The sequence below is a fragment of the Globicephala melas genome, chromosome 2 (genome assembly GCF_963455315.2).
Source record: "Globicephala melas chromosome 2, mGloMel1.2, whole genome shotgun sequence".
In the NCBI taxonomy this organism is placed as follows: Eukaryota; Metazoa; Chordata; class Mammalia; order Artiodactyla; family Delphinidae; genus Globicephala; species Globicephala melas.
In genome coordinates this window covers 51,097,258-51,124,877 of record NC_083315.2, presented here as the reverse complement: position 1 = coordinate 51,124,877, position 27,620 = coordinate 51,097,258, and the positions used below count along the sequence as shown (strand labels likewise).

The 27,620-nt window shown below is 43.6% G+C and overlaps 1 protein-coding gene across 1 annotated transcript in view; it reads right to left on the bottom strand.

The window, feature by feature from the left end:
• Window positions 1-27,620, bottom strand: part of LRRK1 (leucine rich repeat kinase 1) — a 122,734-nt gene that overhangs the window by 38,374 nt on the left and 56,740 nt on the right. Inside the window, exons 7-13 of the mRNA XM_030873103.2 lie at window positions 10,654-10,880; window positions 9,453-9,580; window positions 9,198-9,361; window positions 8,225-8,362; window positions 6,958-7,070; window positions 5,845-5,921; window positions 310-439 (exon numbers count right to left, since the gene is read on the bottom strand). Of these exons, the coding sequence (XP_030728963.1) occupies window positions 310-439; window positions 5,845-5,921; window positions 6,958-7,070; window positions 8,225-8,362; window positions 9,198-9,361; window positions 9,453-9,580; window positions 10,654-10,880 (977 nt within the window). The remainder of the gene's footprint in view (window positions 1-309; window positions 440-5,844; window positions 5,922-6,957; window positions 7,071-8,224; window positions 8,363-9,197; window positions 9,362-9,452; window positions 9,581-10,653; window positions 10,881-27,620) is intronic.

The following is a 27,620-nucleotide window of genomic DNA, read 5'->3' as shown; positions in this document are numbered from 1 at the left end:
TTGCACACTGTCTGAATCCCCCATCAGTGCTTGGCAGTAGGAACTTAGTAAATGAAAGGATGGATGATTGAGGAGTCCTTCTCATTATAAATGAGTGAAATAGCAAAGAAGGCATCATTGTATCACTACCTCTGCCTTCCCTTCCCTCGCCTCTTTGACTAAGCCTGGCTCTGAAAATCCAACTGCTGCTTCTTGGTACATAGGTGGATTATTTCTCCCTGGCTTCCGTGTCCTCAGGTGGTTTACACAAGGACATTCTGCTTCCCTGGGCCAGAAGAGCCAGTGCAACTGCTCTGGCTGTGTACTTACTTTCCCAAGTAGAGTTCTGATAAGCTCTTCAGTAGGCAAACCGAGGGTGGGACTGCATCCAGGTGGTTGTCATTCAGACAAAGGACTTCCAAAGACTCACTTAGGAAGGCAGGAAATTCCAGTACACATGCTGCAAAGAAATGGCAAAGCAGACTGTACATTTGAAAAATAATTCTGGACCATCACAGTGTTGGAGGTGTATAAACTGGTACAACCTCTGGAGGGCACTTTTGACAAGTCTATCAGAATAAGGTGCTCATCTCATGGACCCAGGGATTCTAATTCCAGGAAACAGTCCTACAGACATCCTGGCACGTATGGCAAAGATGTGAGAACAAGCACACTCAGTGGCACACTTTGTAACAGTAAAGGTAGAAGACAGCTTATATGTCCACCCACAGGGAGTTGGTTAAATGAGTAATGGGATTATATACAACTATTACAAAGCACAGGGCAGGTCTACATGTATGGGTATGAAGAGATACTCAAGAGCTATTGGTAAATCAAAAAAGCAAGGTGTGGAATTAGGTATCTAGAAGGCTTAACTTGTGTACCACAAAACATATGCAAACATGAGATCAAACACCCTCCCATGAATTTAGGTATGTTATATGCATGTGTGCACACACCTTACAATGCACATATGCATGCTATATGATGTTGTGTGCATGTGCACACACCACACATGCACACACGCATGCATGTGTTACACGAAGTTACGTGCAATACACATATGTGCACATATGTATGCTATATGATGTTATGTGCACACACCACAATGCACACATGCATGCATATGAAGTTATGTGCATGCACATATGTTATAAGGTGTTATAGGCATGTGTACACATACCACACATGCACAACCATATGTATACATTGCATGCTGTTATAGGCATGTGTATACATACCACAAATACACATATGTGGTGTATATGTTATAATGTATGTCAGACACAAACACAGTTGCTACCACGGACACATCAACTTCCATAGTTTGCTCTGGAGAAGGGAATTACTAGTGTAATGGAGCAGGACCCTATGGGGCCTTCCCAGAACAGACCCTCCCAACCCCATGTCCTCCTCCTGCCCCTTGTCGGTAGAAAAATTGTAGCCTCTTAGGCTTCCCCAAGTTCTAAAGAGTACATTTCATCAGAGAAGTTGAGAAAATGCAGAAAGAAAGGAAAACAGTCAAGCAAGACAAAATAATAGTTTAGCTATTAGACAAAGTCAAGGATCTTTAGTTCCTCCTCAAGAGCTATAGATAATATTCTGAGCCATGTCCTTTGAGCTGTTTTGCAGATACTGAATCCCGCACCAGGTGGAAGAAGTTAACTGTATGCTGCCCACAAGCACACAGTCCCCAGACCGGTTGGAACCAGAAGGTTGATGAGATTGACTCCCGATTACCTCACCACCAACCAATCAAGAGAATGTCCACGAGCTGATCACACACCCCATAATCCCCCTCCCTCACCCTGTCTTTAGAAACCTTTCCCTGAAAGCCTTTGGGGAGTTCAGGCCTTTTGAGCACTAGCTGCCTGGACTCCTTGCTTGGTGCCTGCAATAAACACTGCACTTTTCCTTCACTAAAACCCGGTGTCAGTAGATTGGCTTTACTGCATGTGGGCGAGTGGACCTGAGTTTGTTTTGGTAACACTAGGAGACTGAATATTCACTCCATGCCTTTGGTGCAGTTCAGAAATTTTGTTTACCATATACATGTATTACTTGGTCAAATAAAAAAGCTAGTTAACTGAAAAATAATAATGTGAGCTTGGTTTTTATGCTTCCTAGGATGGCATTCTCTGAAAAACAAGTCAACTCTAGTATATTTAAGTGATTTCATTAATTAGGCTAATTATGAGATTACTATTAAAATCACATCAAATTTGCTGTTTCCACAGCACCAGAGTGTGTGAGTTGAGAAAGAATGTGGGGAGGGCTTGGAAACCGATGGGAATCAGAGGGTTGGATTGCAGCAGAATCTCTGAAGTTCCTTTTCCTTTCTCCTAAGGCAGGGAGAGCACACCCCTGAGGGTCCCTTTCAGCTCAAATTCAAGGTAAAACAACTGCCTCAAAGCCCTCTCAGCCGGTTCTCTGCCAGACACATGAGATAGAGAAGCTAGAATTCTTTTGCAGGGCTGAAACGACGTTCCTCTGCCCTTGATCACAGCTCCTCCCTTAACTCTGGCTTTTCTCCACACATGTAGCTGCAGTCTCAATGGTAATGGGGTAACCTGGTATCAGAGAATGTTCTGGGAGAGACGATAACGGAATACAGATATTGGCGCCTGGAAAATTTGCCCAGCTAGTGCCACGTGAATGGCCCCTATGGAAATAAATGTGTAACAGACTTTTAAAGACAGCTTTGTACTAGTCCTTGTTCTACAAGAAAAATGTTCAAAAAGAGTTTTTTTTTTTTCCAATGAAAAAGAATGATCAACTTCAGCCCTAATTCCCATGGAAAGAACATCAAGAATAAGAAAGGCTCACTTTCTTCCCAGAACACACGTTCTGAACACATGGCTTCTGTGCTTTCCAATTTTAAAGTTTCACCTTGGCGTTTATGAAGCCTCTTTAAGTAACGGATGGATGGAATAAAGGATTTATACTGCAAACAGAGGCAACACCTGACACAGACCTCCTGGCCCAGAATGGAAACTCTGGAAACTGGGCTGGGCAGAGCACAGCTCAAGGTATTTATGAGCCGTAATTATTTATTCATAAGCTATTTATGACTCAGCTGGTCTGAATTTTACTGTAAAAATGGCTGTCCAAATTATTTTTGGACAAGGCCACTGTGCCAACATGACTACTTGAATGTACATAAATCTACCTGGAGTTTTACTATCCATCTGCAAACAAGTATAGATAATCCCTTACCCGAGGTCAACAGCCTGAGAGAATAACCCTGCTGAGGAAAAGGGTTTGCAGCGGGTCTCTCCTTTTCACCAGGCGTGGGCCTCAACTTTCTACTCGAAATTGAAAAAATCAAGAGGCTTTTGTCATATGCCAACAGCACAGCACCATCCATCTCTGCCAGGGAAACTCCCAGAGGTGTGGCCCCTCCCCTAGCTCCAGACACATTCCTGCGGGCCACCAGCAGGGCCTCCAGAACACAGGTACATGTTTCTGTCCCACTTTTCACTGTGTGCCTCTGGCCTTGCACTCTGGCAGTTTCAAGAGAAAGTGGCTGTTCCTGCAGGGTGCTGGGTGTACCTCCTTGTGCACATCTCTATGCTCTGCATTTCTAGACTGGAGACACCTTTCTAGTCAACGGCAACCCCTGAGGCTTGACCCACAGCGATGGAAGTGTGGCCGAGATCCACACTAGCAGCTCTTTTCGTGCCTACCCTCCTGTTTGGGCATCCATGAGAAAAAAGTGTTTGCTTCTCCTTCCTTCCAAGTGAAATCCCTGTGTCTGGACTCAATTTACAAAGTCTTAAGGCCCTTTGTTTTGAAAAGGATCAGTTATGAAATTCCAGATTGCATTTCCCTAGTAGCAAGGTTAAGGGCCTTTCCTTTCTTTCTGGGCCATCTGGACTTCCTTTTCTGTGAACTGTTGATATCCATTGCCCAGTTTCTGCCTATTGGGTTTGACTTTAAAAAAAAAAATCAATTTGTAAGCCATCTTTGTGTATTAGGGGCTGAAGCCAATTTATGTTGCAACAATTTTTGTTGCAAATATTTCCTCTCAGTCTGTTTGTGTTATGACTTTGTTTATGATGCCTTTTACTGAACAAAGTTTTTCCATTTTTACAACACCCAAGATTTTGCTCTTTTTTTAATGACTTCTGGATTTCCCACCTAGCTTTTAAAGGTTTTCCCATATTATACATTTATTCTCTTAAATGTTATTTTTCTTTTATGCTTCAAGCTAACATCCACATGGGGATGTTTGTAACTGATGTAAGGTAGGGCATCTAGTGCTGTGCTTTCCCCCCTTTCAGCTGGACAAGCAGTTATACCAGCACTATTTATTGAAACAATAAAATATTCTCTTCCCCACTAAATTGAAATGCCACATTTATCATATATTAAATTCCTATATTAGGTCTATTTTTGGACTCTGTTCCACTGATGATGTGTTACTTTTTCAATCCTATGTAAAAACACTCTTACATGACTGATATATGCATATCATATGTATACAGTAGTTCATCAAAAAAGGGCATCAGGTAAGCAGACTACTTAGTTCACCTCCTGCAAATGTGTCTTGGCCTCTGTGGCAATTCTTATCCCCATCTCACACCATCTATACTCAAAGAGCACTTGTCAATATAGATTGATCAAGCTGAAGAAAAAAGTTATATTACACTTAAAACAACCTAAATATTTGTTCCAGTTCTATGGGACAGTATCCAGAGGGATATATCTGTGAGTGTTGTTGGCTTTAGAACTCCTGGTTTTCAGGTTGAAAAAGAGGGCTGGTGACTGAACTTGAGGGACAGGTCCACACCTCCCCCTGCACCTTACAGAAGATAACGAACAAAAAGAACTGTTTTCCTAGAAACATTCTCTGCTGAACTGGCCTTGTTGTGTGACCATACAAACACCCTAGGAAAAGTTGTGTTTCTAATGAGTTTGGAGGAAGACCTCCAGAATCTCAGCCCAGCCAGGACAGCCTGCAGGGCCAAGGGTGGCTGTGTCCCCATGTGGACCTCACAAGATGCCATAGTGTGGCAGTTAAGGACTTCATAGTACTGCCCCCGGGCCCCAGTGCTGGATTCCACAGTGCTGGCTGAGACCTGGCTTTTGCACTCAGTAGCCATGTGACCACATCAGTCAACCGTTGTGCTACAGACTGAATTGTGTCCCCTCAAGTCCATATGTGGAAGCCCTGACACCCAATGTGATAGTATTAGGAGATGGAGTCTTTGGGAGGTGGTCAGGTTTAGACAAGGTCATGAGGGTGGGGCCTCCATGATGGGGTTAGTGTCCTTATAAGAAGAGATACTAGAGGGCTCTCTATCTCTCTCTCTCTCTGCCACATGAGAACACAGCAAGAAGGCAGCTGTCTGCAAGCCAGAAAGAGGGCCCTCACCAGAAACTGACACACGCTGATCGTGGACTTCCAGCCTCCAGAAAAGTGAGAAAATATATTTCTGTTGTTTAAGCTACCCAGTCAGTGGTACTTTGCTAGGGAAGCCTGAATTGAAGACACTCTGGAGGCTTAGTTTTCTCATCTACAAAATGGAAAACCACAACCCATACGTCATGTGATGGTTAAAGAAAGACTGACACATGTAAGGTATCTAGGGCAGTTCTCACACCCAGCAGGCCATCCACACACAGTAGCTACTAGTCTTGCTGGCTGCAAACAGGAAAGGGGGTTTCAGGACACCTGCAGGCCATCCGTGTGACATGAGCCATGGGCACAGGCACTCCCAGGGTTCTGAGTCAAGCATGGGCATCTCTGGCATTCCCACAGGGCACTGCAGGGGAAGGCCCAACAGGAGGGCCATCCCCCTGTAGGGGAGCAGGGGCAGGTCCCCGCCCAGCTGTCTCATCTCCCAGCAGCAACACACACACCTGCCTCTGTCCCGGAACGCTGGCGGCCTCTGGTGGTGAAAAAGGAAATTCGCTTTGTTTTAAGTACATCTTCATTTCTGTAGGGTGAAAAAAGTCAGAATTTGAGGAAAGCATGGCAAAGACATTTCTATTTTGGCTGTGACTGTACAATGCCACACATAGAGAAGGGAGAAAATTCCATCGGCAGGGTGTTTGGGCTCCTGCAGCTGACGTGTAAGCATGGACAGCACCAGTTGTGCTCAGAAGTCTTTCCGGAAAAGAACAAGCTGGCAGGACTGGTGGTTTCCACTCCTGAGCTTTTCCATCTCAGGCAGGTGCTAGCATTTCTGTACCTGGCAGGAATGCCCATATCAGAGGCTGTTACTTCACGCTGTTCACTGAGGGAGTTCTCTTAGGAGCATAAGTTCCACTGAGATGTCGCAGAAGTGGCCTTCAGCAAGTGAACCAGGAAGGCTGGTCTTCAGGGCCCCAAGGACCAGCACGGCTCATCCCCAGATTTTCCCCTTTTATTAGAAGACCTTTGAGGGTACTTTTTATTCAATCTCTATACACATTGGTTAGTGACTGGCAAAAACTTTTGAACAGAATGATAGGTGAGGCTAAAATGAGGAGATTCTCCAGGATCCTTTAAAAATTAGAAATGGGAGGACACTGTTTTGGGCTGAATTGTGTTACCCCCATTCATATGTTGAAGTCCTAACCCCCAGCACCTCAGAATGTGACTGTATCTGGAGATAGGCCTTTAAAGAGGTGATCAAGTTAAAATGAGGTCATGAGAATGGGCCCTGATCCAATCTGACAGGTGTCCTTATAAGAAGAGGAGATCAGGACACAGACAGGCACAGAGGGAGACTGTGTGAGGACACAGGGAGAAGGCAGCTGTCCCCATACCAAGGAGAGAGGCCGCAGGAGACACCAACCCCACCGCCACCTCCATCTCAGACTTCCAGCCTCCAGAACTGTGAGAAATAAATGCCTGTTGTTTAAGCCGCCCAGCCTATGGCACTTTTTCATGGCTGTTCAGCAAGCTGGTAGAGACACCATCCCATGCGTCTGTTGGCTGGGGCTACACACACATTTGAGAACTTGCTGGGGACAGAGACCCCTGCTTACCTGCCAAATTGATTTCTGGAGAGATCTAGGGTTTTGAGTTGTCTGCAGGTCCACTTCTCTTGAGGTGGCAGTGCCATCAGCTGATTTCCCTGTAACTTCAAGAACATGAGGGCCTGGGACAGAGGGAGAGAGAAGCAAAGACGATGTCAAATACCAAAGGGGCAGAAGACCTGAAGGGAAAGTCAGTTCCCTGGCAAAGAGAAGCCAAATGATTATAACCGATTCACTGTCACAAAGATTCCAACAGTGTGGGGTTTCACAGTGTCTTAAAACTCATAAAATTATAGCGAACAAAGCAGATGGGATAATTAATAGAAGATCCTTTCCTTCAGATCAATGGGATGCAATTATTCAAGAAAGAACTGAATCTAAGTACTTCTCAGAATTGAGGTTTCTTAAGAGTGACAATTATTTGTGGACCTGTCCTGGGAATAGTGGATGAGTCTGAAGGTCCTGGAGGCCACTGTGTTACCACAGGAGGGGAGTGGGCACAGCATGATGCCTCCTTGGGCTGGCCCAGGTGATGCCTTGGACAGGGGTCAGGTGGCATCAGTGACACCGAAGGTGACCCACCCCAGTCGTGCACCCTCTGCTGGCTTGACACTGATGCCTTCAGAGTAATGCAGAATTTCCCACCTGGGGCTGGCCCTGGCCACCAAGTGGTGAATAGGATCCATGCTCTGCTTTCAAAGGTTCTCAGTGGAGTGGGAAAAACAGACGGATGTGTGAACAAGCTAAAGGTAGAAGGCAGCCCCATGCTGGGACACACACACACACACACACACACACACACACACACACACACACACACACACACACGGCTCTGGTAAAAGGCACTTCCTGAATTCACATCCAGGAATTCCAGTTCTGCCACTTCCAGAGAGGGAGGCAGGGACAAGAAGGCCCTGCCCTGTGGTGCTGCCAGGGCTTCACACACCAGAATGCCTGGTGGGCTCACCCTGGAGCCGGGAAGGAACAGAGCCAGAGGTCAGTCCGAGGGGCTGCTGGGCTGTGCCTTCAACTGTCAACACTGAAGAAAATTCTGGAGGATAAAAGTTCATCATCCCGCCACCCTCCCAGAGCTGTTTCATTTTGCACATTTCCTCTCAGTCTCTTTGCACACAACCATGCGTGACTTTGACAGTTAAACTTTTCTTTCAACTTTTTTTGTCTTGAAAGCTCAGAAGAAGCATACAGGTTTCACTGCAATGTGGAGTGATTTTCTTACAAAAGCTGAAAAGGAGAAATAAGGTGCTATTAGACTTACATCAAGCTGGAAAAGTCCCAGGGGAACTTCTCTGAGTGTGTTTTCTGAGAAGTCCACATCCTTAAGGTGGTTCTTCCAAAACACAGTCATTTTGTCTGGTAGAGACTCCAAGGCATTTTTGGATGCTTTGCAGCATTTCTAGGAATTTGATGAGAAAGAGAATTAATTAGCTTTCTAAATGCCGTGGTGTCTATGATAAAGACTGTTTCCAAATTTAATGTTAAAAACAAGACCATTACAGTAAGGCTCTGTAATAAATACAATTCAGCTAATTAAGAGACTACAGACTATCCTTGCCCCATTTTCCTGTCCTTGCTCCAAGGAAGGGATGGGAATGGTTTCCTGGGGAGACCAAGGTGGCTCATGGTCCTTTCCCTTCCCTCAAGAACATCTGGCCCATTGTCCTTGGAAATAATGGGACAATTCAGGACAGTGCTCTGAAGAGGAGCCCATGTCCCACACAAATATGCTTAAACTAGAAATGTTAATGTTAGAGACGGAGAAGTTCCATATTTGCTATTGAAAACAGCAATAAAACACAAATATTCTTTATGCTGTTCCATCTGTTTTAACAAGCAAACTTCCCAAGAGAAAATACCATGATTTAATGGGCAGCACTATGGATGCAGACTATTCTTCTCTTCTTTATTCTTATTTTACAGCTGTCCTAAAGGAACGATCCCACCTTTTGGACAGAACTCATCCTGGGCCAGAAGTTCAGGCTGTAGTTGTGGAAAGTCCTGTGGGTGTTACGGTGCGAATCTCAAACCCAGAGCCAGGTGCGCTGGCTCTCGGGTGAGTTACCTGCCTGAGACCCTCAGCTGCTGGATGCTGAGTAACATGTTTGTCTATAACACAGGACACCACTGCGTGGCCACCAAGGGGACGCGGTATGCACCGCACCCACAGCTCTGTGAGGCTGGCATGGATGTGGACTGACAGCTCCTTTCATGATCTTCGGCAAGTTACTAACCAAAGGGCAGGCCCAGGCATTTGGAAACACCTTCACGTTATTTCTGGAGACATTCAGACAATTGAGTGACTTGAAAGAATGAAGGAAAAGTGCAGGGAGTTCTGTCAATTTATTGTCAGAAATATCGAGTTCCTGTAGCTTCCGCAAACCAATCCAGTTCGTGGCTAGGGGAAAATAAAAGAGGATGAATTGTAAAAACAGCCCAATCAAGAAGAAAATGACAAAGTAAGTCAGGTTATTGATGCTAAAACATACCATTTTCTTCTTCAAACAATTTTTCCAAATAATTTTTTGAAGCTGTCAGTTTTTGAAGTTTTGAGAGATGCAGGAATCCCGGTGGGAGGTGGGACAACTTGTTGCTGGAAATATCAATTTCGAGTAGCCTGTAGTTGGGGGAGAAGGAAGTCAAGGCATCAGAAGAAAGAGGTAAAGCATCACGGGTACATATTTCTCTGTAAACATGTTTCTTTTTCTCCTTGCACAAGGATAAAGAATGTGCATTGAAATACAGCAATATGATTTTTATTCATTGCATTACTGTCACTATGTCATGTGTAGACAAAGAAAACCAAATCTTTCTTTGGTGGATCCTGGTCTCATTGACCAAGGGATGTAACCTTTCTCACATATGTGATAACAGAACAAGCTGGTGCCCTGGAAGTTACTGGAAGTCCAGAGAGCACTGCTTTTAACCTTTTGGACCCTCAAGTCTGTCCAGGTTAAAGACTCCCACTCCGTGGCACTTGTTTAATTTTTTGTGCAGGTTTCTTTCCCATGAGTTACTGCTGACCCTAAGCTCTTTCCAACATTCTTTTTTACTTAACTTAGAGCCTTAGCTTTTGAAATCAGCTCAAATCCCATATGGAATGAGGCCTTGCAGGTATGATTATCAATACATCAGTGAAGGTAAGGTCTTTCCTCTCCCCATGCAGCCTCAGCAGGAGGCTTGGGCCTCTTCCCAAGGCCTCCCAGAAAAGGAGACAGGAGCTGCCTACACCATCAGGCTGCTGCCAGAGTCCTGGGAAGTTAACTGTTTCTCTGAGGCCCTGCCCACTTTCCTTGGGAGGTGGACCAAAAGCTGGGTTGTCTGGGTGCCACTGTTTCCACCAGCCCCTTTCCTCTGACTCCTGTGTGCAGGAACAAGACTGAGCACCTCGGACAAGCAGGCCTGCGTGGCTGCCAGCGAGTGGTGGAAACGTGGGCCAGACAAGCCGCCCTACTAGACAGATCTTTCTGCATTCACGTGGAAAGGAGGTGGGACCTTGTGCCCAAGAGCTTGCATAATGGCAGGCAGAACTTCCTTCTCTTATTTTAGCTGAAAATCTGTTTTCAAAAGCAACAACTACGATCAGGGAGCATGACTGCAGGAAGAGGACAGTGCAGGAGGAGGGTGGTGGTGGCAGCCGGGGCTCAGATGGCCAGGGCTCACCCCAGGGGCTGCAGGGCAGGAGCCCACCTGGAACAGATGATTTCGTCTGATGACTTCACGCTGGGCAGCTCCCCCAGGTGGTTGTCTGAGAGATTCAGCTTCCGGAGGTTGATGAGTCCCCAGGGGATGATGGAGGGGAGGGATGCCAGGCAGTTGGCAGAAAGGTCCAGCTCTGTGATCTGGCAGGAGATGTCAATGAGCCAGTCCAGATCCACCCAGGGCAGCTTGAGGTGGGACCATTTCACACGAAGAGCCTGGATATTGGAGCAAGGGGAAAGCACACACCAGCGATGAGCCCAGGGCTCGTGCAGACTTGAAATAAAGCAATGATTTATTCAAGTGTGAATCTGTCTGTTCATCTCAGCAGAGTCCCGAGAGGTTGGGACCACGTTGCCCCTGAGAAGGTACTTAAGCCCTCCTGCACCTACAACCTGAAGGTAATCTCCGCACAGCTACAGCTACTCACTCTCTAGCCTCTAGAGGGAGCATGTGGGCTTAGCATCACCTCTTAGAGAGCTATCACCCTCGGGGGGAAACACAACAGGAATGGCCCCTGCTCTGTACAGAGGAGCCCACCCAAGCTTGGAGCAGCCTCCCTAGACTGCAGAAGAAGGCTTAGACCCAAACCTGGGTCTTCTCACTTCCCTTCACGGCACTCTTCCCTGTGATTAGAGGAGTTGCCGCCTGCAGCTGCTTACACCACGCTGGGTGCTTTGTGGATGAGCTGCTTCCACAGTGAGAGACTGAATATACAGACAATGGCCAGACCATATATAAAAAAGAGAACTTTGACCCACAACCTGCAGCAACCTACCAGGAAACTAACCCCCTTATCTATAATAAAGAGTCCAGGAAGCCAAATTTGCCAGAAGCCATACTGCAATGTCTAGTAACAATCCAGGAAGCTAAACAATAACTTCTGTAACAACTGGCCCCAAATGTCCAGGACTTGACTGATAAGTGACAACTTCCCTAATTTTGTCCCTGCTTCCAACTTAGACTAACCAGGGAAAGGCAAATATGCCCCCTAACCCATCATGTAGGACGCCCCCCTTCTAGTTAGCTGCCTCCAGCTTCCCCGTCAACAGCCTCTAGTCAGGGCACACCTGAAGCCTTCCCTTTATCCACCATAAAGCTTCCCCACTCCTCTGACAAAATGCAAGTGACAGTGGCTGACTCACTTGCCACCAAAAGCTCTGAATAAATCTCCTTTGCTTTTCTCATTTGATTGGGTCAGAAAGGCCAGCAGTTTTCTGGAATATGGTGGTAAAAGAGATCTGGTTAAATGTGTATGCAGGGCTTTCTCTTTCTTCTTGATCATCAAAGAATTTAGGGCTCAGTGAGGTTTCTGGGGAAAGGAAATTGGCTTTTTGGCTTTTTTCTCTAAAGCAGCTGGAAATCCATATCAGAAAATTAGAGAAACAAAGATTAGTTCTTCACTAATGGGAAAAGGTAACAACTGGAAAAGACACCAGAAACATGGGGTAAGTTTGCTTTCAAAATTGGCAGCAGCAGACAGACTTCCTTATCTGGCCACAAGGTGGCGATATGTGCCTTATCTTTGTCGCCCCCTTAGCTAACTTGCCAGGATTGGAAAGGCTGGGTCTACTAACACCCTCTAAAAGCTCTGGTCTTCGAACCAAGCAGATGAGGCTCTGTCTCTGTCTGCCTGTCTCTCTCTCCATTCACCTGGATGAAGAGAGACAGTCGATGGTATACTGGATTTTGGGTCAAGAGAATGGAGTTTAGTCTCAGTTTTTTGTTCTGTTTTGTTTTTTGGGTTTTTTTTAGACTTGACATTTAGGCCTGTTTTTGTTGTCATTATTGTTTTCCCCCACAATTTTCTATTTTGAAAAATTTCAGAACTGCAGAGAAGTTGAACTAGGACACACGATTACCCATTCATACACCCTGCACTGTAGACTCACCAATTGTTAATATGTTGCCACATCTGCTTTCTCTTCTTTTTCTCTACACACACATACAAGCACACATACTTTTCATTTATCTGCTGAGTCATTTGAAAGTAAATTATAGCTATCATGGCACTTTACACCAACATGTATCTCTGAAGAACAAGAATATTTTCCGGGCTTCCCTGGTGGCGCAGTGGTTGGGAGTCTGCCTGCTGATGCAGGCGACACGGGTTCCTGCCCCGGTGCGGGAAGATCCCACATGCTGCGGAGTGGCTGGGCCTGTGAGACATGGCCGCTGAGCCTGCCCGTCCAGAGCCTGTGCTCCGCAGCAGGAGAGGCCACAACAGTGAGAGGCCCGCGTACCGCAAGAATATTTTCCTACGTGACAACCATATATTTATCATTTTCAAGAAATGAAATCAATACATTATCAAATCCACAATCCATGTTCAAATATTCCCAAATACCCCAGAAATGTCTTTTATAACTATTTTGTATCTTGATCCAGGATCCCATCAAGAATCACACATTGCATTTAGTTGACATGTCTCTATTTTCTTTAATCTAGAAGAATCCTCATGCCTTTTAATGTCTTTTCCAACTTTGGCATTGTAAGTTTTCAAGTCATTCTAGTTGTCTTCTAGAATATTCCATAATCTGAATTTACTGAGTTGTTTCCTAATGTTTAGATTCAAGTTAAGCATTTTTGGCAAAAATCTCAGACAATGTTTAGTCCTACCAATTGAACTCCACCAGAGGGCACCTGATGTCAGGTTATTTCACTAATGGTCTGATCCCTTGGGTTAAGTTCTATTTTACTCTTTGTGATTAATCAGCAATCTGTGGGGTGATATTCTGAGACTATCTGTGAATATTTTATGTTCCTACATCAGTTTACCCAATGATTTCAGCATCCATTGTTGATCAGGGCCTTACTCACTTAGTACATTGGTGGTTACAAGGTGGTAATTTTTCTAAAACTTCCATTCTGTCTACATTTGTTACGTGTCATTCTTCTGTACAGAAGTATGTCCCTCCCCACCTGTTTAAATATTACTATAGACTCACAGATCCTTTTTAAATTCAAAGTATTATAATTCATTATTATCATCATTTCTTCCAATGCTCAGGTAGTCCCCAGTTTGACCACTGGGAGTCCCATCAAGGGGACTCCTGTGTTCCTCTGACATATCCCTATCAGTTTTGGGCACTCCCTTACTTCCTGATAAAATAAGATGTTCAAGTTTCCTCTGGTCCTTTCCAAGTACCATCCCTGATTCCCTTTAACAGAAAATGGTATTTAGAAACCAAGATCTAGGTGTTGGGTATGCTCATTGCTATTGGGTTGTCACTGATTCTTGGCCCATTGATCCAACACAACCCTATATTTAACATGAGTGCATTCTGATGCCTCCAACTTGAATCCAGTCACATCGGCTTCTTCCTAATCTTTCCATAAAAATTCATAGTTGTGTCACCCTTCACCTTATTATTGTTGGTTTTAATCTGCTAAATGATCAGCTTGGACCAGATGGTATCTAGGTCGCTTCTGGACCCAGGATTCTTTCTGGCTTATACTCTTGAGAAGGACAATGGCTTCCCACAGAGAGCCTTGGAGTAATCATGACAGCCAATCTAGGAGCCATGCCAGTCTTTGCGATGCCAAGTCAAAGAAGGCTCTCTAAGGGTCTGGCTGCCTCCCTTTCCTGGGTTCTCAAAGACACATCCAGGCCCCAGGTCCAGGGCCAGACAGCTGGACATAAATCCAAGGTGTCCAGATTGCAGTCTAACTTTCTCTACTCACCCTGTGTGGCCATTCTGGTCATTCAATATCAAATAGTTTGGACCTGAACTGAAATGGCAGTCAAATGCAAGATGAAAAGGAGGCTGGTTTTGGTTTTAAATAACAAACCTTAGGTGTCTATAAATAAAACTCTCTAAGGGCCATCAAAAATAAATAAAACAACAGGAAAGATTCAGGTTGTTATTGTGACGTAAACTAGTTGCAGCACATCTTTGGAGGATCAGCTGAGATGTTCTGTCCTGACAATGGCAATCTTCCTCCTGCATTTCCTTCTTGTCCTCTGACCCTGGAGCTGCAGCCTAGAACTACATAAGGAGCAGAGGCTCAGCCTTGGGAGACTGGAGCCCTGTGTTTGCTTAACTAACCCCATGTGGGGCCTTGGGCCAGTCGAGGTGGAGGTGGGTACTTTCACAGGCGCTATCAGGCTCAACTCCCCTTATAGGAACCTGCCTGCAGATTCTGTGCTGCACTAAGTCAGCCCAAGGGTCATCTCTGTCTCCACTGCCCCAGCAGGCAGTGTGGCCATCCAGAACCCGACTGCATGCATGTCCAGTGCTGCACCTTGTCTGACTGCGTGTGAAGCTCAGCACCGTGCCTAGCATGCAGCAGGCACTCAGTAAATGTTTGTGTGCTGAAAAGAATCAAGCCACTGGGACCAGCAATCCATCTATTAACACCTCTAACCAGAACGATCACCCTAAAATACCAAGGTCTACTCAAACCCCTCAGCCTTCCTGCACCCCAGCCCGCCTGCAGCAGAACACCTGAACTCCCTCCCCAGAAAGCCCCACACCTCCACAATCTGCCCCAATCACTTCCCAAATTTCTGTCTCACTGTCTCCTCCACGACCTCTGCCCACCCTCTGTGCTCCTGTTGGCAGATGGCTGGTGGGGTTAATAATTTGTTCTAGGTAGAAGAAACTGGGGAATGGGCCTACTCCTAGAGCAGAGGATTCAAGACCAAAGGGAAATTGCCAACTAAAGTACAGAAACTGCCTGTCATAAATGACCCATAGGGTTCAGAAAGTGGACTGGAATTCATAGGAAGGCTGTGGGGGCCTGACAGTGAGCTTACTGTCAGTACCTGACTGGCCAATGTGCCACAGGGCTGCCAGGGTGCTCTGGGGCTGCAGGAGACACAAGGTTGGTGGGACTGGAGCTAAGAGAGTTTTGCAAGTTTTCACCAGAGAGCTGGTCTCCTTTTGATCGTGGGTGTCATGAGGTCACTCAGGGATCCCAGATTCTGCAGGCGGGCTGGCCTCCGCCTTTGCACTCTGTCCTGCTACCACGACAAAGGCAAAAGGGTGCTCCCTGCTCTGCCTTCTCTTCCCTGGAGTTCACAGACCTCTTCCCTCCTATCTAAATCCTACTAATCCTGAAAGCCCTGGGGCAAGGACCACCTTCTTCACACCCAGTAAGTGTCTGCATTACAGCCCCCAGTTAGGTAACAAGGATGCCATCTTGCTTCACAGTCAGCAGCATTTACTTGAGCACTGCCAAGTGCAGGCCCGCCTGTCAGGCACTGGGGTTGAGGATATGGATGCTGCAGACGGAACCGGCTCAGGGAGTTTATGTCTCGAAGGGAAGAGCTGTGTGTGTATTGAACGTGCATCTAGTCACCTTTCAAGGACTAAGAGTATGTGATGTTGACCAGAAAGCCAGGAAAGAACACCTGCAGGGAAGCCTCCTGTGCTTCTTTGGGAGGTACTATTTATCAGAAGTAAATCGTCAATAACAGGAGAGTGGCTGTGTGTGGCACTGAATTCTCTAGACATGAGGAAAAGGAGGAAGCAGATGCTGCCAGTTCCTAAAACTGAGCTCTTTCTAGGTCTTACATCCACCAGAGTTTCTGCAGTGTTGAAATTTGTGAAACTCAAGCCCAGGGAGAGGTAGCAAAAAGCAAGAAGTCAGAAAACATGATGACACACTCAGAATTCAGACATGTTTGTGAAAAGACTTCTGGGCTGGATGGTGGTTAGAAAAACATGTAGGATTTCTACCTGGTCTTGGGTTAGTCTGAAAACTTTCACATATACAAGTTACTTTCCTTTTGGTGCACAAACATTATAGGGTGCACAAGTGTTTCCAAAGTGGCAGAGAGGAAGAAGGAAGGAGGAAGGGTGCACAGTACACCTGACATGGAAATGTAGCTGGGAAATGTAGCCCTCATTACTTATTTATGTTTAGTCTGGGCAGGATCACAATAAACCAGGTTCTGAGGTGGTGAAGCCAGCAACTGTATAATTAAATCCATGCACACTGAACTGCAAAATCAAAGACAGCTCACTGTGGAGATCCCCAAAGTTCAACAATGCCATGGTTAAGGCACACCTCTCTGGAGGAAACAGAGAATATGCTCATGCTGGTCCTTAAGCATGAGCCCTTTCAATTTTGGGCCAAAGAGACACTGTATGATGACTTAAGAAACTTGCTTTCCAAGGCAGTGGTGGTGACCAGGACCAGTTCAAGTAGGACTAGGGCACTTGGCTCATTACAGAAAGTGATGTTTGGGGTTACCTCTGCACAAGAAGGTCTCCTTGTTCTGTGATGGAAGCTGTGGTCCAGGAGGGCAATTACCTGCCTTTATATAATGCTGCCTGAAGCTTCCATACAAAAATAACACAGTGAATGAGCCAGTGGACTACAATGACATCTCTCATGCTTTTATGTCAGTGCAACCCTTATGGTTGAAGAATATAATTGTTCATGAAGGGCTGAAATTGACAATGTTTTTAGGCTGGCTTTAACCTTGAGAGATGTGGGGCTGGGAACTGGGCCCTGAGCAGACATAGAGAAGGGTTCTCTGCCCCAATGCTGGGGGAGGGGTGTGCCTCTGCAATTTTGAGAACCCACAAGAGCAAGTTCCAACACTGCCTCCTTACTAGGTCTCTACTGAGCCCACAAAGCAGAATCTGCATCTCTTCTCCCTGTGTTCCCATCTCACTGTCCCTTGAGGGGACAGACGAGAGCTCAATGACAGCACAGCATGACACAAAAAAGGCAGTCAGTAGAATTAGTCTTTCCAGTCAAGACACACGTGTTAAAACGGGGGAGAAATACATAGAATGTTCTAAAATGTATTAATGAACCCTTGGCCTACATAAAACCCAAAACTTTCTTTTTGTGGGTAAGCAGATTCCTGGGTGGTGGTTCCTTGTTGAACCAGCCAGGAAGACAAGAGCCACCTTCTGACATGTGAAGGAACATTCAGGGCACCAGACATCCGGAGGAGTGCAAAACCAACAGGTCTAATCTGAAAGGAGCAGACTCACTAAAAGGTCTGAAGAACAAGCCAAAAGAAACTCTAAAAATGAAGGTGCTCAGAGCAGCAGAGCCAGTCACAGAATCTGAAGACACATCCCAGGCCACCTGAGTGATGTCAGTGCTTGTGCAGAAGGGGATCTGTGCACGAATGCCAACAAGTTGGGGTAAATTTCAAGCCTACAAGTGTCTTTCGGGAGCCCAGACTGTCAGAGGAGGCTCTAAGTGAGGTGGAGTCAGCTGGACAGGGGATCAGCACGCTGGAGACAGCAACTCTGGTCCAGTCTCCCTGTGCTGGTGAGGGCCATGGCAAACGGGGACTATGCCCCACATCCTCGGCCCTGGAGAACCCTCCATGCAAGGCTTCCAAACGCCTACTGCTCAAGTCCCTGCACCCTGGCAGGGATAGGCTCTCAGGAGGGAGGGGGCATTGAAAGTGAACGGATGAGAAGGAGCCTGGACCTTGACTGGCCATCTGCCTGTGCACGTGAGGTGGCCACGGCGGGCAACCAGGCCAAGGGCAATGGAGCAACAGCCATAAGGATGGTGTCATGGGCTGAACTGTGTCCCTGAAAAAGATATGTTGAATCCCTAGTACCTGAGAAAAAGCTTATTTGAGCTTATTTGGAAACAGGGTCTTTATAGAGGTAATCAAGTTAAAATGAGGTCATTAGGGTGGGCCCTCATCCAGTATGACTGGTGTCCTTATGGAAAGGGGAGATTAGACACAGAGGCAGACATGTGCAGAGGGAAGATGATGAGAAGACATGGGGAGGATGGCATGTGGCTGGAGTGATGGGTCTACAAACCAAGGAACACTGAGGACTGCCAGCAGCCACCAGACACTAGGAAGCGGCAGGGAGGGGTCATCCACTGGAACTGTGACAGGGAGCACGGCCCTGCCAACACCCTGATGTCAGATTCCAGCCTCCAGAACTCGAGGCAATACATTCCGGTTATTTTAAGCCAAGCAGTGTTTGGTACTTTGTTATGGTGGCACTGATACAAATGGTAACAAGTCAAATGACAATTGGAGAAGTCAAGACCTGAGAATCCGGAACATTCCATCAACAGAAGCCCACAGATTAAGAAAGGAAATGAAAGAAGCAGAGATTCTTGAAAGCCAGAAGGATGTCTCTTAAGATAAGCAGATTAGAAACATAATAAAAAGGTGGGAAAAGGACAGTAAAACCAGTCATTAATTTAGGGAAAAGCCTGGGAGGACTCTAGGGTACAAAAGGAGAATTTCGAAAATGACCTGAGAATACTAAAGGGAGTAAGAGAAGGGAGAGGAAAAGAGAAAGGGGAGGACAGCCTTCCTTCTAAACTCAGAAGGAAGATAAATTAAATGACTCACTTAAACAACTTAAATTAAATTAAATTAAACGACTTAGTGAAAGGAAAAAAATGAAATCAGTTCTGACAAAAGCCTGCCTGCTAAAAATATTATAAATGTCAGAATTAGTAGTGGTTAGCTACCAATATAATTTCAAACAAACAAACAAAAAGGGAAACATAACCAAGGAAGCCAGATCAATGAGAAATGTAAGTACAAAAATAACTTACAAGCAAACCTACAATGGCATTTTAAATAGTCAACACGGAACAGTCTGTTGCCTCCAAGGGCACACTCAAACCTGAACCCTGTAGGGGAATCTTCTGGAAGTTGAGCTGTGATCACATGATAATACCTTCCTGGTGACTCTTTGCAATGCATGCACAGAACTTTTTCAAATGACCCTCACAGTAACCCTGTAAGCACAATTTGCACATAAAGAGCCTCAGTGAGGTGACCTGTTTGAAGGTAACAGAACCAGGATCACGATTCAGGTGCCTAACGTTCTGTCTGGTCCCTTCCTACCAGGCACCATGTTCATTCACATGGCCATGGAATAGCTGACATGATTTCAAAGGCATTAGGAGAGATAACCAAGGTGACTCAATAATGATAAAGACACTTAACCACAACCCCTAAAATACAACTATGCTAAATCTTTGTGTTCCAACACAGGTCAAATTTGTAAAAAACAAACCCATGAAAATTCAAGAAAAATATTAGCAGGATATGATAGGTCAAATATGCAAAAAATGAATGGAGGACACTACAATAAGAATGGGAGATGACCAAATACTAGGGGACAGGAGAACTAATTCTGTTTTCAAATCAGTATGAACTTGCACATAAATTGATTGCATTCTGTGTAAGAAGCAAAAGTAAAAGGAGAAAAAGGGGGAAAAAGGGCAAGCCTCCTACATATCTTATGCCTGGACAAAGGCAAAGTAAAGGTAGAGACCAATGACGAAAGCAGAATTAAAAGGTGTCCAATTATTTGGCCATTAAAAATGCCCTTTCAAATAATGCTTGGGTAGGAGAGAAAACCAATTCACAACAGTAGAATACATTTTTAGAACAACAGAAACGTCACAAGTAATGGGGAAAAAAAACACAACTCTGATCACAGTTACAAAAAGGACAAAGTGAAGCATGATAAACTAGCTCTGCCCTGCTTAGAATGGAAAGCTAAAAGAAAGCAGGGAAATGAAAACAAAATTAGACTAAAAATAGAAAAACCAAAATGAAGTAAAAACAAGGAAGTTGGTAAATAAAACCAATTCTAGAGTTGTTGGAAAATAATAAAATTGATAATCAATTGACTAAAAATAAAAGTACCTTAATAATCTAAGAATGAAAATGACAATCTAACAACAGCTGAAAAATAATGTTTAAGTTGTGGGAGATGTCCTCAGCCAGAGCTAACAAACCAAATAATGATGTTGAAATGCAAAATTTAATTCCAAGATAAAAAATTCTCAAAGTGACACAATAAGAGAAAAAACAAAATAATGTATATGAGACAAACAAATAAGGAAACTAAAGAATCACTCTCCAAAGGCTCCTAATTCAATATAATTCTTTTTCAATCCAATCTTCAAAGAACAAATAGTCTCTGTGTTACATACATGGTTACTTAACAGAAGACTCACTTTATTTTATGAGTAAAACCAATTACTTTGCAAGAGCCATTAAAATTCTAGCCAACTGCATGCAAACATATGGATGCAAAAACTGTAACAAAATCTTCTCTAATGGAAATCAACAAATGAACTCAAAGGTTTCAGTTCTGCAACCAAGGAGGATCTATACCAAGAAAATAGCACTGTTGGTAGTAACTTATGGAAAACCATCAGCACATTTTGTTAAAGAAAAGTGGCCCTCTTTTAATCATCTGAATGCCAAAACATAGTTAATAAAATTTATCACTTTTTCTTCGCTAAAATTCTTAAAAATAGATAAACAAGGTTTGTTTTAAATCAACATTGTGCTTTTTTCCATGTAGTATTTCAGTCATTCCTTTGAAAAATAGGAAACTTACCAAAAAAATCTCCCTTCCAACTCAAGAATTTTGCCAATAGCAATATGCAAGACAGAGAAAAAAACAAGAAATAAAAATACTATCTCTGCAGTTACTAAGCTATTCAACTTACTGTTGAGAGAACCCTGTTTCCTCAACTTTTAAATAAAGACAAAAATTTCTACCTCACAGACTTGTATAGAAGATTAAAGTAGAATATTTGGCAAAGTACTTTGTTAGCCATGAAGTCCTATGTAAATGGAAGTTTACTACATATATAAAATTTTATCCATCCATCTATTCACCTATTCATCCATGCATCCATCCAGGTATCCATCCATCTGTCCACCCACCCACCCATTTTCCATCCATCCATCCATCCATCCATCCATCCATCCATCCATCCAAGCAACCAACTCCTCATCCTGTTCCAGGCCCTACAATGAGGGGCAAACACAGGGTGAGCAAAGCTGGACAAATCCCTGCTTTCGCGAAGCTTCCAGTCAAATGGGGGAATTGACATTAAACAAGAATGTCACCAGAACAGACAAGCCCAAACTTTGTTAAGTGCTCTGAATAAAACGGCAGGAAGCTCTAAGAGATGGAAGGGGGGATGTGACCTGGCCTGTGGGCTGGGGCAGGCTTTCCTGCGGACGTGGCGTACGGCTGAGGTGTGGAGGTAGAGCTGGTGTCCAGGAGCAGCGCTGTGCTGAGCATGAGGAGACAGGCACGCTTGTCCCTGTTGTGTGGTGTCCACCCTGCGGGTAATCATGGCCAGTAGAGTTCCCCCTGCTGCTGGACATTTGGGTTTTGTCCTCCTAGTTTCTCTTATAGATAGCAGTGCTTTGAGCAGTACAGTTGTGGCAATTACGTTTTTTTTTCTTTTGAGTTACATCCTAGAGGTATCTTTCAGAAAGGAAATACCAAATTCAGAGCTGTTCTCTGGGAGAAAAGAGTTTTATAGCTTTTGTCGCATGACGCCAATTACTTTCCACACATACGGAACCAATTTATAGTGCCAGCAGCAAGGCTTTGGTGTCCCTTTCTCTTTGACGCTGCCAAGTGCCTAACTCAGCATTTATATTTATTTTTGTGAGTTTAATAGGTATGTGATGGTACTTTCAAGTCATTTTAATTTGAATTTCTGTAATTGCCAATAAGATTGTATATGTTTCCATGCCATGAATTACTATCTGTGTTTTCTCATGTGTAAATTAACTGTTCGTTTCTCCTAACTTCTTACCCAAGGGCATTTGTGAGCAATGTGACAGCAAGGGCCGTGGCTCTGGCTTGGGCACTGCTGAGTCCCAAGCAACTAGTAGGTGATATATAAACACTGACTGAATTAAACTCAATTATCAACTGACATACAATTGAGTCAATGGTGTTTTTTGGATTTCAGTTTCTGTCAATTCTTTTTTCTCAAGTATCTGCTAATGTTTTTCTTTTTTAAATTTCTTTAAAAATATAATTTTACTATATTAGTATACTATAGTAAAATTATATTTTACTATAAATAAGTTTAATATATATATATTGTTTATCTTATTTGTGACTATATGTCTTTATACATCTTCATATATCTTTAAAATTTTGAAATGGAATCATTTTCTTCTATAACTGGAATAAATGTGCTTTTTCAAAGTATATTCTGATGAATTTCCAGTGCTTAACTTTTACCTGTCTGGAATTTATTCATATCATTATGAATGTACTTGTCTATGCTGATATCCAATAGTTCCAATGACATTTGATAATGTTTTCTTATTCTGTCCTTATTGTGTTTTCTAGTTTGTCACATAAGTTCAAATAATAGTTTTAGTATTTCTGCATCTCTATGAATCATTTTCTCATTGTAAACTAAATGTAAGTGGTTTGTATAACTGCTGTTTTGTATTATGTTTGATGATCTAGTGGGACAGGCCACCAGGAACACCTACCTGAACGGTTACACAGTGCACCTGCTCAGCTGTTCTACCCTGTGACCCTCACTATCTGCTCTCAAGTTCTAGGAAGCACTCACCATGTGGACAACATCACAGTGTTGAGTCTATTCCACAGAGAAAGCGTATGAATGGGGCATGAGAGTGGGGAAAGATTTGGTATTTGGAAACTAGAGAAAACAGTAGGATAATTGGCTAAATTTCAGGGCACAGGAAAAGTGGAGCTGATGGAAGAGGCCCATAATAATAATTCTGAGTTTGATCTCATAACTCTCAGACGGCAGGTGAAGGCTCTTCCCTTCACACAAGCCAGCAGTGAAAAGGCCGAACCACAGGCAATCAGGCTGCTTCCAGTCTGCCTCTCACCTGCCGGGGCCCTACTGCCCCAGAGACTTACATCTGCTCTGTGAGACAGTACCACCTGCTGTGAGGAGGACGTGAGGAGCTGAGAAGGTGCAAGGTGCAGATGTAGAAATGCTCTGGAAAGTATAAAATTCTTGAATAAGACTCTTGTACCAAACACTAGGCCTAACCTTGGGCAAGGATGTTCCCCAGAAACCTTAGTGCTCACAATGTCAGTAGCCCTTGGTCAGCTGCTCATGAAGGCCCCAGCAAAGGCTGAGAAACCACACTTGCTGCAGCCTGCCCTTTCTGAGTATCCCATGTATGCAAATCCTCAGACCCACCAGATCATTCTGATGGAGAAGGGCTGCTTCAGCTCCCAGAATGTGCAGCCAGGATGTTTGTGCTTGGGCACAGATACAGGCATCTGAATGGCCAGTCACTAGGAATGTTTAACGTACATCATAAGCCAGAGCTGATCCAAAAATGACAAGAGTAGTAGTAGTAGTAGTAATAAGTGATCCTCTCTAGGTTTGCTGCCAGATTTGAAATCATTAGGGACTTGTAAAGAAAATTAATAATTCCCCAACTGTGTAGTTTCAGAATCAATTTCAGCTCTTGTGGACTTAACTCCTATACTCAGAACAGCCCAGCGTGCCCTCCGGCCCAGCCCTCTAACTGCTGAATGGGACAAACACCGTGGTTAGTTCAGGCCCTGCTTAGGCCTCTCCTGGCATTTCTGTTTTCCTGCTCCTTCCCGGGTGTGCCAGCATCAAAGCGTTGTTTCTCATGGCAACAAAGCAAACATTGACAGGACAGTCACCAGGAACACAGGCCAACTCATTAAACATTCAGGCAAAGGTCTGGCGGTTTTCCAGAAGGGCACCCATGAGCCAGAGCCAGGAACAGCTTTAGCCAGGTCTGACTTGGCTTTGGTTTTGCTCTTTTAAAAGTGTCCAGACCATGTGGTGTGGGCTCTCAGACTTTCCTTTCCAAACACCATCAAAACCTAACTGAGCAGCCCACCCGCTGCCAGTGGAAAATCAACGTGGGCTTCTCGGCCATTCCCCGTTTGCCAGCAGAGGCAGGTTCTGGCAGCCTGAGAACTAGGCTGTGCCTGACACAGAGGCGTGGTGAACCTCGACTGGCCGTGGCTTCCACAGAGGCAGCAATTACATTAAAAAATATCAACTAGCTAGTCGGGGAGGCAGAACACAAATACAGAAAAAAACAAGATGACTGCTTCAGCAAGATCACTGCCATGAATGCCAGCAGGCAAGGGAGTTTTCAGGCTGTGTACACATGGCAGCAAAGCACCCTTTCAGTGCCTGCCCTTGTCTAATATTCTGAACAAAAAATGCCAGTTCAATTGCACTGCACACCTGGGAAGGTCGAAGCACTTACCTCTGGTTTCTGAGTCATCGTTCCTGACACTGGACCCCTCCGCGCTAACCCCCTCTCTTCTGCTGGCAGCACAGAAGGAAAGTGTTGTCACAGGTTAGAGATCATGGCAGCCAGACACACTGGCTGCACACACTGCACACACTGCACACACTGGCTGCACACACTGCAAGGCCCTTGAGTCTGAAATTCACTTGAATAATAAAAAAAAAATACCACCTGCTTTCGGGAAGCCCAAGGAGTCTTTATGACTCAGACTGCACTGTAATTTCATTTTCTCTTCCAATTCTACCCAAAAGGGCAAAGGAGAAGAAAAGCAACATTGTCTTTACTTTGTCTTCTCCTTTGCAGAATACAATAATCACTTCCATGCTCTATCCCTATCTTGGCAAATTAGCAGGAGTTACCCGTAGAAAAGATCACAGACACAGATGTCAACCATTTCTGCTTTTAACCTTAAGCCAAGAAAATGCAAGTCACTGGGTACACATTAGAATCATCTGGGGAGTTTTTAAAACTACTGATTTGGGTCCCATCCCAGAGATTCAGATTTAGTTAGCGTACGGTATGGCCTGTGCATCAGGATTTTTAAAAAGCCCCCAGGAATTCCAATTACAGAAAAGTGTGAGAACCACTGATCTACATGAAAGACCTGGGAGGTACAGTTCAGGAATCATGAAATGAGAAAATCCCCAAGTTAAGAAGGCTCAGATTCTGGTCTGAGTATCACTGTTTAATATTTTCTGTTCTTGGACAAGTAACAGAATATCTGTAAACCTCAATACTTTCATCTGGTAAACAGATTATATTTCTTGCAATTCTTACTAAAGTGTTGTATGGATCAAATATGAAAAGAAAGTGCTGGGAAAAACACTGAACACTACACACATGTAAGGGTTAGATGATCACTATTTATTTCCTTTTGCAACATGAAGCTGATGTTTGATGTTTATTGAGCTCTTATTATGTTCCAGGCCTTGTGCTAAGTGCACACCTGGCCTCCAAGGTAGATACAATGATTAACTCTGTTTATAACTGAGACCAGCCAAGGCACAGACAGCTAACAAGTTATGGAAAATAGAATATCAGTGTTCTCTAGAAACTAGGAAACCAGCAATGATAAGAAAAAAGGAAATAGCAATACATATAATCAAAAAAATGGGAGGAATAAACCAATATGACAGGTCCCACACAAATGTGAGTTGGGTGGGTTCCTCTTTCAAAAGACACAGTCTCGGATGGGATTAAAAACTCAATACTGTTTACAAAAAATACACCTAAGACAAAATAAAAACTGAAAGTAAAGGCTGGGGAAACTTAAACAAGGTTGATGCAAAGAAAAAAGAGCAGTGTGGCCATGTGAAGAGCAGACAAACCCAATTTTAAGGATAGAAGCATCGACAGGATTAAGGCAGATATTTGATATAATGAAATATGTTAAAATGGGTCATAAAGCCATAAACCAGGTGTATGAAGCAAAAACTTCTAGAATTATATGAAGAACTAGATAAAAATCAGTAGATGAGGAAACCAAGCCCCAGAGATGTAAGTAACCAGATGGAGGTCCTAGAGCAGTGAAGCCTGGAGCCCAGATTAGAGCCAGGAAGTCTCCTGCCAGAGCCTCACCTTGACCACAACACCATCAACCAAACACTCAGAGAAGATATCAAGAAGGTTTCAGTACAGATAAAAGCCAAAATGAATGAAGGAACAAACAAAATAAATCGTAAAAAAATAAAGAAAATCTAGGTCCTTGGTAGGACCACTAGAATATATAAACCCCTGGCTGGTCTGATTAAATTCAAAAGAGAAAAAGTAAAACTGTTCAACATCATAAATCAACAGCATAAATGGGAATATAATAACTACTAATATAGAAGAAAAGAATTACCAAAAAAGGTAAATGTAACACACTATGATGGCAAATTAAAAAATCTAAAGGAAATGGATGATTTTCTACCAAAATATAACCTCCTGAACTGCACATAAGCAAAAGCAGACAACCTGAATTGATCAATGACTTCAAAAGAAGTCCCAAAACAAAGACCTGCTTTATCTAATCAATCTTTAACAATAAATAATTCCTATGAAACTTCCCCAGATTGTAATAAAATGGGAAGTTCCCTAAGTCATTCTGTAAAGCTAACATAGTCTTATACCAAAATCTCATAAAGATAATAAAAATAGAAAATTATAGATCAATTCACCTATAAATACAGATGCAAAAACTGTAAATAAAATATCAATAGGTCAAATCCAGCCATAAAAACACCAATTAGCATTATTACAAGATTTCAATATTGGGTCAATATCTATCATCATCATTCATTACATAAACAAATTAAAGTAGAAAAGCTCTGTGAATATATCCATAGCTGCTAAAAAGAGATCCAACAAAATTCAGCAACATTTCCTAATAAAAATCCTAAGCAAAAAGGAATACATGGAAACTACCTAAATATAACAAGTCTATTTACCAAAAATCTACAGTAAATGACCATAAACTGCTGATGCCAAGACATTTAAAAACAGGAAGAGAGATACATCTGCTCTTTTCAGATGATTCAACTTTTGACATTTCTGCTGATAATCAGTAAGCCATGAAATAAAGTAAGTTAAATAAATATTAGAAAAGACAAGACAAACCTGCTTTAAATTTGCAGATGACTTGATAATATACCTAAAAGTTTCAAGGAACTCCTCTAAAAACTAGAATTAGTAAGACAAGTTGGTAAGGGGACTGGGTAAAACAAATAAATAAACAGAGGAGCTTTCCTTCATACCAGCAACATTAGGCTGGAAATGGATAAGAATTATATATATTCCATTCAAACAGTGGCAAAAACAATAATAAATGAACAAAATAGGTTCAGGAAATCTTTATGAGGAAAACTATAAAATCCCATCAAAGAACATAAACGCAGCACAAATTGCCATGGGAGTCACCATGGGAAATGCACAAAATGGAAAAACG